The 11,384-nt window shown below is 44.3% G+C and overlaps 1 protein-coding gene and 1 non-coding gene across 3 annotated transcripts; both read right to left on the reverse strand.

Moving 5' to 3' along the window:
- Positions 1-419: 419 nt before the first annotated feature.
- On the reverse strand, positions 420-10,853 carry PPP1R8 (protein phosphatase 1 regulatory subunit 8). 2 transcript variants are annotated; one of them, XM_035117966.2, is made up of 7 exons: positions 10,754-10,853; positions 6,272-6,332; positions 4,889-5,042; positions 2,803-3,023; positions 2,154-2,298; positions 1,890-1,954; positions 420-906 (listed from the first exon to the last, which is right to left on the reverse strand). In XM_035117966.2, the coding sequence occupies exons 1-7, from the start codon at positions 10,849-10,851 to the stop codon at positions 553-555; spliced, it is 1,098 nt and encodes a 365-aa protein (XP_034973857.1). In that variant the 5' UTR covers positions 10,852-10,853; the 3' UTR covers positions 420-552. The 2 variants fall into 2 exon arrangements, with proteins under 2 accessions (XP_034973857.1, XP_034973859.1); XM_035117968.2 differs by lacking the exon at positions 10,754-10,853 and adding an exon at positions 8,615-10,739.
- On the reverse strand, positions 5,471-5,637 carry LOC118088069 (small Cajal body-specific RNA 1). Its single transcript, XR_004692929.1, has one exon. It is a non-coding gene; the product is annotated as a small Cajal body-specific RNA 1 (non-coding RNA).
- Positions 10,854-11,384: the final 531 nt, after the last annotated feature.

The raw sequence follows: 11,384 nt of genomic DNA on the forward strand, positions 1-11,384 counted from the left end.
ATGGTACTCACTTACATGGCAAGCACAATGAGCTGTACCTAGACTAAAAGCACTTCATGATCCACAGGTTTAAAAGCAAGCTATGGTTATCTGACTTACATGAGTACTACTTATACCCGAACCAGGTGCTTCTTTAGAGAACTGATCAGGTCTACGTACACTTCTGAGGATGAATGTTCACCTGAGACCAGCTGTGGTTAAGCTTAACTCTGCAAGACAGAGTTGCTAATTTTGACTCTGTGTTACCTGACAGTGCCCCTTAAATTCATGAATAACCTTAGGATAAAAATAACCATGGTTGAGTAAAAGAAGAAAAGGCTGTTAGGCAGTGTGGTTCCGCAGGCAGTGGGGGGGGGGAACACCTCTCTTTTCTAGATGCTTGTAGAGTTCTTCCAGAGGTTGGTTTTGTAGGGGAGCTGGCCCCTGTAACCTGGCTATGACACACAGTTAGGACCCCGATTCTGAAAGCTGTGGGTGCTGCACTTGGAAGAGTTTTTTGTCCACTCTGGCTGGTTGTGCTCCTGTCTCCCAGGACAGATAAAGCTCTGCTCCTCAGATCAAGAGAGAAGGGGTAGGCTTCTTGCCCGGCCAAGCTTCTTTTGCATACTTCTTCTTCTTGGGCTCATTCACAACTTCGGGATTAAAGACAGCAGGGTTTGGAGCTGGGTTCATGGTGACCGTTGAGGGTGCAACCGGAGTCAAGTCCACATCCGGGGCAAGATTAGGATAGGGCATTGGCAGGCCTCCAATGAGCGCAGTGCCGTGAATGCTATGGGCCTGGGCACCCGTCTCGTTGTGAGTGGGAGGCAAGCCGCCATACAATCCTCCGCTATAGGGAAAGTTCTGCATGCGCCGTGTGGCAGACTCATCCGCGCTCAGGGAACCGGAGTTGTCCATTCGCTTTTTCTGCAGTTGAAAGGACAACTATTTAATTTTTGAAACAACCTCCCAATACAAACCACTGCAGAGGACTGTGTTTTCCTCTTTCCAAATATCCATTGGTATACATTAAATCTTCATAATTTATATGGTGTATGAAGAATTAGCACCTGAATCGGCTTGGTTTTCAGGTTCAATGTGGCCCTCAGGTGGATGCAATGAGTTGCTTAATGCAGCTACTTTGCAGCATCAAGCCCATTCCTGTCAGTTCCACCATCACTTTCATTAAGTACTTGCTGGAATGAACCTGGCAAAAAGTAATACCCTCAGGGAATTGGTTGCTTAGTCACAACACAGTAAGAGGTTCCAAGGATGTTATCTGGTTTAACCAAACACCTCTCCCTTCTGCCGGAACATAATGTCACTTGGCATGGACAAAAAACAGAGAACAGTGGGAAACATAGCCACCTAGGAAGCCGCACAGAATACAACTGCATTATAGAGCAGCAGGAAGTGGTTTTAACAGCATACTACTTTTTTGACAATCCAAATCGTTCCTGAGTTCATGAATTCCAAGGCACAGGCCTAAGTAAGGCTGTCACTTGCAACTGTGACTGCCTTGAGGTGGCAGCCTTTGGTGTTTTTAAGTAATGGAAACAACTCGTCGATCTAGGAAGGAACACAGCACAAGCTTGCCAGAAGCCTTTTCGCTGCATAAAAAAAAAAGACTATAGTACTTATAACTTAACCATGTCTTTCTAAACAAAAAATAAATAAAAAAGGTTAAACTGCAATCCACAGTACAAAGCAAAGGTACTTAAGTGTAAAATGTCATTAGGACACAGCTGCAAGTCTTACCTATAAACATATTTCTACTGGTCTAGCAATAAAAACCGAACATCTGGATCCAACATTATCCTGGCTACAACTATCCCTATCTAAGACAGACCTTCATCTAAGACTACTTCACAAGCTATGTTAACAGGCTGTTTTCTGATTTAGACGCATACCTTCACTGGGACAACTGCAGTCTGTATCATGTTTCTGAAGCGTCCAACAGAAGGGTCCACATCCTCTGCATGGGTAAATCAGATTGAAATACCGTGGTTAGTTTTAAAATGGATTTTGAAGAGTGTATTCAGCTCCGAAGGGGATTTAATGCCAGCTTTCTCAAAGTGAAAGGTTATTACCAGCAAAACCTCTATACATTAATGCTCAAAGAACAGATAGCAATATGCAGCGAGCCCTACATAGAACACATTCACAGTGCTCACCTGGATTGATGATTTCGTCGTCATCACTGAATGTTACTCTGGAATTCTTTCGTTTTCTTTTTGGTCTCTGGATATCCAAGTTTCCTTCTTCTATAGTTAACGTGGAGATCCTCTTGTTATGGGCTGTGTTAAATTCTGTCAGGTTCTAAAAAACCAAAGATGAGACTGTCAACGAAGAGTAAAGATTAAACTCTCCATCTCCTGCCACATGAGCATTTAGAATTGGACAGGCTTCAAGGTGCCCACAATATTATAGGAGCAAGCCAATAGCAAGTCAGCTGGTAGCCTGCCTGAACAGTCACCTGGTTTAGCCGGGGGAGAATGGGAATTTGGTCTAGTGGTCTGAAACAGCACAAGACTCACGGTTGTGGGTTGGAGCCCCACTTTGTGCAAAACAATCCTGCCTTGCAAGGGGTTGGACTAGATGACATTCACAGACCCTCCAACTCTACAATTGTATGAAAAGGTTTGGCCATACTTGCCAGACCATGGGCAGTAAAAGTAGGTATGTCACACACAAGCACAGACTAACATTTGCAAGGTCAGAAGACTTTTATTCTGGTGCTGTTGCTTATGCCTTGCTTCCAGCCAAGGAACCCCATGCTCCCTCCACAAGGTAAAATGGGTGTCATGCTGTAGGTGAACTCACATCCAATTCTGTCTCCTCTTCTGGAAGTCCAAGCAAACCCTTGAGCTCATCGTCCTCACTGGTCATCTTCTCGTCGCCTTTTACTGCAGAGGGCAATGTCTGAGGCTTTTCCCTCAGAGTATAGGCCCTCGTGGAGGCACCAAATGAAACCGTAGAGTCAATGGGAATCTGCTGTGGCTTATGAGGCTCCAAACGAATATGACCCAAAAACGTGCCATGTGCTGGGAAATTTGGAATTAAAAAAGAAGAAGAAACTGTCCATTAGCTGTTGTTTTATTTAAAGCTAGATGTGGAGCCCCACTGCAAGTGTATGAAATTATTTCACTGTGTTCTTCCAGGAATCCAGGTTAATCTGAATTAATTGATTAATTGAAACATCTGCAACCCAATTCTCCAAGGCCCTTGAAACAGCTTCCAACAGACAAGCAGCACTAAACAGCTAGCGTTCTGCAATTTTGCTTGCTATGGCAAACGATCCATTGGCCTCTGGCATGAGTCAGAAGGAACTTGGGTGGTTAAGAGTAATTCTTCAGCTTGAAGAGGTTAGTTTTGTTTGTTTATTTTCATACATTTCTGTTCTACCTTTCTTCTGTTACAAAACTCAACGTGGTGTATTGGCTTTGCGTCCCCCCCCCCTTACAATCAAGCGGTATATACATATGAAATAAAGTACATAGGTGTTCCCTAGTGGTCACCCATCCAGGCACTGATCAGACTAAATCTCCTTAGTTCAGTAAGGAAGAGCTGCAGTTCTAGGGCTGCCTGTGTTGGCACATGTCGTGGCAGCAGCAGCACTTTCCTGCCTGCCCAGTGCTCTCAAAGCATAGGATGAGGCTGGCTGTTTTGGTGCTGAAGACATTCAAAAGTGCCTCAGCATTGCATTACCAAAATATTCTCCTCTCCAAATTCAGAGTTAGGGAAGGGACTGGAGATTGTTCCTGCAGTTGTTCTTGGTTTCCACAACTATGGGGTTGGTCCCAACCGCTCTGGCTCCAAACAAGAGCTGGGGAGGAGGGGAAGTGAATGTCCTTGAGAAACATATAAGCTCGTAATTGGGGGAGGATTCCGGCACCCTCAAATTTTGGCTTTGGGATGAAGGCCAGCCAAAATCTGTGAACCCTTAAACAGTAATGAACACAAGTCAATAAAATACAATACAAATTGACAGTGGCAACACCAGACCACAGCGTCCCTTTCTGAGTGTGAGCTGAGTGCAGCACCTTATCTGAAAAAGCCACAAGAACAGATCAGGGATGAACCTCACTAGGGAGGCTATCCTAAAACCTTGGAGCAACTGCAGTGAAGGCCCTGTAATAATAGTAATAATAATATAGCTATGGGGAAGAAAGATGACTTGAGAATGTTGCTCAGAGAAGTACTGTTTCAAGAGCACCTTCTCCAATTTCCACTACCCACTGCCATGGGAGTCTTAAAGCTATAGTGGAAACCACCAGGGCATCCTTTTTCGAATTGACACCATCAGGGTACGAAATTAGCAGGGTGCCAGGCACATTTTGCACCTAATGATTCTCCATTTGTGAGCACCTCAAAAAGCCCAGGTGCCATTTTTTGCACCTGGCTGACACCCAAGGATTACTGAAATGTAAGTGATTTGAAGCCTCGAAGTATATATTGAGGATAGACAATATGTTAAGGAATTTAACAACAAAGAGTAGAGTGTTTTGAAAACTGAAGTATGGTACCAATATTTATTGTAAACACCAAATTAAACATGTATTAACAATTCATGCTAAAAATGTGATATTAACAATGTGTCACTTACGTGAATTGCATATTAGTTCATGCTTTTCAAAATAATAAATAAAGTGTTGCCAATCCCCCTCCCCAGTGGGGACCAGGCATTCTGTTCTGGTGCCCACAACCCAGGTCCCAGAAGCCATTTGGCTCGTAGCTTTTCTACCCCAGTTTGTAACACTGGCCACCATGGTTCCTATATTGAAGCCTTTTTCTACTCCAGCTAAATGTAAGGATAAACAAATCCCAGATCCCCTGAAAATTCACCCCAAGCATTCCTTCTGCGCCACCCACCCTTGTATATTACCTGGTTAATTATCAATCAACTTACTGCTGTTGAGGTCTATAAGAAAAACCCTCTTAAGATGTTTGTGGTAGACTAAGGCAGCATGGACCCGAGAGCATGACTGGTGATCAATGGTGAAGTCGCACAGGTCAGGGTTTCTTCCAAAGAGATAGTATTTCTTTTCATCAATGATCAGTTTCTATGATAAGACATCAGACAGACAGCAACATAAGGTCACTAAAAGAAGACATTTCCATCATGACTGCTGCTGCTACAGAAGACTATGAGCTATCAGCAACAGAGGGAAGGGCTTATCCATTTTTTATCAGTGCTGCTAAACCAGGCTTCCTCAACCTTGGCCCTCCAGTTGTTTTTGGCCTACAACTCCCATGATCCGTAGCTAGCAGGACCAGTAGTCAGGGATGATGGGAATTGTAGTCTCAAAACATCTGGAGGGCCCAGGTTGAGGAAGCCTGTATTCAGTTACAAATTAAAAATGATGTTCCATACAGGAATTATGTTTCTGATTCAATGCTATTGGTAAAGATACAAACAGCTTTTACAAGTTGAAATGGGAACAAAGGATCACCTTCACTGCTGTTGAAGCCAAAAGATGGGCAAAAACTCATTTGTGCCTCTGAGTTATAACCCAGTGTGATCCTCCACACACTGAGCTTGATTACTTCATGGCTTGTTTTGATGTTGCACTTTTTAGACCTAGCCAATCACTAGTTATACCTCTGAACTCGAAATGAGAACAAAAGTAAAGATGGCTTGGTTAGTATCAAGTGCTTAAGAAACCTGCGTGAATTGAAGAACAACATGTGCATGTTGCAACTGACAATTTACAGTGTGCTGCTTTCAGCTTTGTGGGGCTTGAAAGGTATTCCATCCTAGGGGATGCTTACAGTTCAAACAGACAGGGGCTTAGTTTGGAGGTAAGTATCTCATGTTAATAAGCAGAGATATGGGCAATTCTTGTGTCAACACAATCCATTCCCTCCTTGGCATGCTACAATAGAACTTGGACCTGGGGGCCCTTCAGCACATCACTTCGTCATACTTGTCTGTAAAATGGAAATACCTGGGATTCAGTTACTGTAAAAACTAACACAACCCCCTCAGTACAGCAAAAAATAGGTTTAACTGTCACCTGTTAAAAGGTGATGCCAGAAGGAAGCACTGGGTACCAACACCTGCTTCTAAGGTACTTTGGGATACTTGGATGCACAGTGGGTATTCCAAGCAAAATGGGAAGGAACTTGGGGAGCTTGCTGAAAGTGCTCACCAGACATTGCGGGACAGAAAGGGAAAAGGATGCAGGAGATTTTATTGCTGTGTTTGATGCTTGTGATTATTTCTATAGCTACCCAGTACTAGAAGTGTATTCCTGGTCCAGGATAATTTGTTCTGCATCTATTTTCATACCTCAATAAGTTTGTCTCCTTTGACTACATCCAGGTGCAACCCAGGTGGAGGCTTTCCTGCCCTAGGAAACAAAAACAGAGATATGTTTTGTTTTGGAATAGTCACATTTAGAACCCCTACCCATTGATCTGAAGTCGCCATAAAAACAAAATCCAACTCTCATACTTTTTTTCTTAAGCAATATGTTAACCATAAATGCTGCAACACATTGAAATTAGATAGATGGAAAACCTGGATTTTAACACAGGAAATTGGTGCAAAAAGTATGAGCTTAAGTGAAATTAATAGTCAGCAACTTTAGGACACTGCCATGTTCATGGGTCTTCAGACAATGTATAGTATGGCACTACCATAAGACGAGATGCTGATCACTAGCTTACATGGCTCTAAAGTGGAATAGATTGGGCCAGTCCTACTCATGACTATTGGCAACAATAGTTACCAGAATCTGCATTAAGAGAAGAGCCATAGCTCAGTAGCAGAGCACATGCATTGCATGCAAAAGGGCCCCAGTTCAATTCCCAGCATCTCCAGGTAGGGCTGGAAAAACTCCTGTCTGAAAGCATGGAGAGCTACTGCTGGTGAAAGTAAACTGGGGATGGGGAACCAGTGCCCTCTAGGTATTGTTGAACCTAAATTCTCATAATTCTGGATCACTGGCCATGGTAGGTGGGGCTGGTGGGTATCTAACCAGATCTAGTGGTTCTCTATCCCTGAGGTGGGTAAGGCACTGGTCTCAGTGTAAGGCAGCTCCCTTTGATATTGCATACTAGCTAGCCTTTTGCCTGATCCAGTCGGGCTTTGCGCATACCTTCAGTGGAGTAAGACCTACTGGCACACCCCTTTTGATAAGAACTCCTCATTTAAGCAATTTGGTATGGAGGAAAACAAAAAGTGTGTTTGCAAACACTTAAGGTTTTCTGTGTTATTCAGAAGTCATTATACTTCATTTAGAGGGGCTTGTTTGTAATAGTGGCTAAGAGAGTGAGCTACAAATTGTAAGTTCCCCATTCAAATCTGCTATGAAGTCACTAGGTGTTTCTGCCTCAGTATCTCACACCATCTACAACATGGGGCTTGTTTGTAATAGTGCAGGCATAGGCAAACTCGGCCCTCCAGATGTTTTGAGACTACAATTCCCATCATCCCTGACCACTGGTCCTGTTAGCTAGGGATGATGGGAGTTGTAGTCCCAAAACATCTGGAGGGCTGCGTTTGCCTATGCCAGTAATAGTGGCTAAGTGAGTGAGCTACAAATTGGGAGTTCCCCATTCAAATCTGCTACAAAGTTGCTAGGTGTCTCAGCCTCAGTGTCTCACACCATCTACAACATGGGGATAATATTCACTTTACAACAGGAGTGAGGAATTGGGTCTGGCTAGTGGGCCAATTCTTATTTCTTCCAAACCTTGCCAGCAAACTTTGGCAGGTGGGCACAGATGCCCACCTGCCGAAGTTCAAAGGAGCTCACTTTGACCACCATTACAGTGGAGTCCCTTTGAAGTCCATTTGTGGGCATCGTATGAATTCAAATGGCACCTGCACTTGGACAAAGTGGGGCTCACGGATCAAGGAGCCCCATTTGCAAAGCAACAACTGGGAGCTCACATCTGTTCTCAACTGCTCCTTTGTAGCCACATCTTTACCTGTCTCACACTTGACATCACACACATTGACAGGTGTGGGGCAGGTGGATGTAGTTTGGGGAAAACGGCTTTGTGTTAATTAGTTCAATGAGCTGGAGGTTCCTCACCCCTTGCTTTATAGCAGGCATCCCCAAACTTTGGCCCTCCAGATGTTTTGGACTACAATTCCCAACTTTCCCAACCACTGGTCCTGTTAGGTAGGGATCATGGGAGTTGTAGACCAAAACATCTGGAGGGCTGCAGTTTGGGGATGCCTGCTTTATAGGGTATTTGTAAGGGTAAGATTATGTATATGAAGTGCTTTGAACACTCAAAAGCAGTACAAGGTCTTATTAATTTAATGTTTTCAGACTCCATTACTTAGGTTTTCTCCATTAGAAAGATGAAGCTCATTCAGTGCATGTCACATGTCACAATGCCTTAGGAACACCGGGGGTTGTCTTATACTGAGTCAAACTATTGGTCCATTTAGCTCAGTATTGTTAACACTGGCTGGCAGGGATTCTCCAGGGGGTTCTTCCAGTGTTTTTGGAGATGCCAGGGATTGCACCTGGGACATTCTGCATGCAAAGCATTTCTTGCCCAATCTGTGCCAAATATGTATTAGAACTCACTGCTAAATAGTTAATTGCTGGAGAACAATACCCAGGGGCATTGTCACTCTGTGTGGCAGATAGAAACAACCATATGAACTTACCTGAGCCCCAAGGTTAGCACCAGACGCCCTCCTGTCATTAGTTAAAATTCAGATTGGTGGGCAGAGAAAGGTCTTTCTTGATGGTGGTGACATGACTGTGCAGCTCTCTTCCTAGGGAAATCCTACAAGCCCATTCCCCTCCCATTTTTAGATGGCCTTTTAGAATTTGTTTTTATTGTCAGGCTTTTTAGGACTGGTTGGTTTTTTGTTGATTAGATTTTTATACTGTTGCTTTTGCTGTGTGAAACTGTAATTTTTATTTATTTATATTTCCTGTTTTCTGAGCTGCTTTTGAAAAATAGTTTTTAAAGACAGAAGAAAAATCATCTAACAACGAGGGTGGGAAAATCTTACAATATCCTTCTACAGAAAAAGATAAATTGGAACTCGATTATATGAAAAATATGTCCTCTATCTTCCACTCACTATAATTCTTCCTTCAGTCATTAAAAAAGAGTGACACAGTGGATAGCTCCAGCTATAATTAGCACGGAAGGTAAAACTTTGCTAAGTCACAACCCAGAGAGCTCTTCTGATCATTTAGCAGCCCCGTCATCATAAAGGAAGATGTGTTCATTAGACTCTTAAAGGATATTAATTATATAATTAATTATATAATTCATTGTTTAACCAAAAACTGAAACATGACATCTGTACCAAAAGATAAACCTTTGTGGGCAGTTACCAAAATCCTTTCACTGTGAACATACATGACATACTTCCAGTCCTGTCATCAAAACCTGCCCTTCCAAGGACCAGTTTTGGCAAAGTGGGTTGCAGACCACATTACACTACACCTGTTTTGGAGGGAGGAAGAAACTTAACCTCTAAGTCACTTTTGTATGTATGTATGTATGTATGTATGAGGATGAAAAGGGCATATTCTATAACTCAAATGCATTCCAATTTGTTATACCACAAAAACTCATCCTTTCCCTTCAGTCCTTCAGCATCGTTTCAGACAGCTGGGACAAGCACATGGGTAGACTTGGGGGCAATCTGTAGCAACTGCTCTAAGTGAAGGCCATCAGTTTGGCCAGAGGGGCTCACTATGACCATAGTGACCACTGCTTTTGTCACAAAATTTCTTACTCAAAAACATAACATTCCCAGAAAACACAGGTGCAGTTACCTATATAACTCCTAGAATTGGCACAGAAGAAAAACATTGTTTCTGTATAAAGAAGAAATTGCAGGACACGCAAGCTTAGTAGGCTTAACACCCATTGAAACAGAATACTGAACAAGCAAAATGAATGATCCATTTCCAGCAGGGAGTGGAAAACACATTTTCTTTCGCTTCTCTATCCCACAATACTAACACTTTTTAAAAAAGTTTTCTGAATTTTAGACATACTTGTAAGACAGAATTCACAGTGCTAGCCAGTACCTGACAGCGAAAAACACACAGTAGGCAATACTGAGAATATATCCCTTAGATGCAGGTCACTGTGTACATCTTTCAACACAACTCCAGAGAGCCCCAGGTTTCATGTTTTGCTTAATCCTCCCAGCCATAAACATGATCTGCTACTCAGACTTTAACAAACCGCCATTCCTCTTTGCAATAAGGTTGTCTCTCCTCCAAATCATCACAGCTACGGGATCAAAATGGGCCTCTGCGCAGGGGCACACTGCCAAAAATGCTTAACGTGCAGACCAAACATGACTATGTTCTAGAAGCACTCACTCCCATATTTCCGAGTTTAGCGGTACTGAATGAAATTGTTTTACTGGAGAGGCACGCTCAGTGATAAAACGGGTCGTTTCCTCACTTGCCTCCCAGGCGCAGAAATACCTCCCTTCACTAAGAGACAGGCACTCTGCTCATGTTCAGAGACGGCCTTTTAATTCTACACAGCAGTGTAAGAAACACGTTCTCTGTCCATGCTCAGAAGCACCCTCCGTGGGTTTTTAAAAATTGATTTTTAATATATATATAAACATATATATACTGTAGGTGCATAACATTCCAGGGCGCGTAGCACTTTCCCGGTTCTTCCCCCGCTTGCAGGGGCTGCTGCACCCAGGCCCACTCCCCGCTTCATGATGCCGCTCCCGTCTCCCCGGGGAAATCCAGGTCCCTCTGCACGGCGGGTCCCTTTCCCGCTCTCCAGCGCCACAGGCCCCCGCCCTCACCAGGTCGGGCAGTCAAAAAGTGGGATGATCCCGCCACCGCCACCGCCACCTCCACCTCCACCGCCGCCGCCACCGGCAGAGTTCGCGTTGGCCGCCATCTTGTGACTGCCCCCATTCAGCTGGGCGCGGGGCACGCCGGGAAGCTGGAAGACCCGGCGGGCGGGAGGCGATCCCGGGATGCACCGCGACGAGGCGGGTGTGGGGAGGAGGGAGCAGCGCGGGTCCTGTCTGGTCTGGTGTAGAGAAGCTCGGGCGCGGCGTTGCGTAGCGACGTCAAGGCGACGGTACGAAAAGCGCGGGAACCTGGCGGCGCGCTTAGGCTTCAGCACCGATGTCTGTCAGTCGAATGGGACGCCGTGGCGGCGGCGGCCATGTTGACAGCAGAAGTCCAAACGGCCCAATGCGGAGTGCTGGGCTTCGTCTCATTTTCCAACTCGGGGCCCGCTCCTTAACCGCAATCTGCAGGCTCCACTCTCATTTTCCTCCCCTCCACCTACTTTTGATGTGTAATTCATTTCTTACTGTATTACAAATGGTATAAGCACATTACACATAAAAGGGGAAGCGTCGTGATGCACAACGTTATCAATCATTGCATTAAATTATAACACGCATCTTCTGAGCAAGATTT

Source organism: Zootoca vivipara, chromosome 6, assembly GCF_963506605.1.
Source record: "Zootoca vivipara chromosome 6, rZooViv1.1, whole genome shotgun sequence".
Classification (NCBI taxonomy): domain Eukaryota; kingdom Metazoa; phylum Chordata; class Lepidosauria; order Squamata; family Lacertidae; genus Zootoca; species Zootoca vivipara.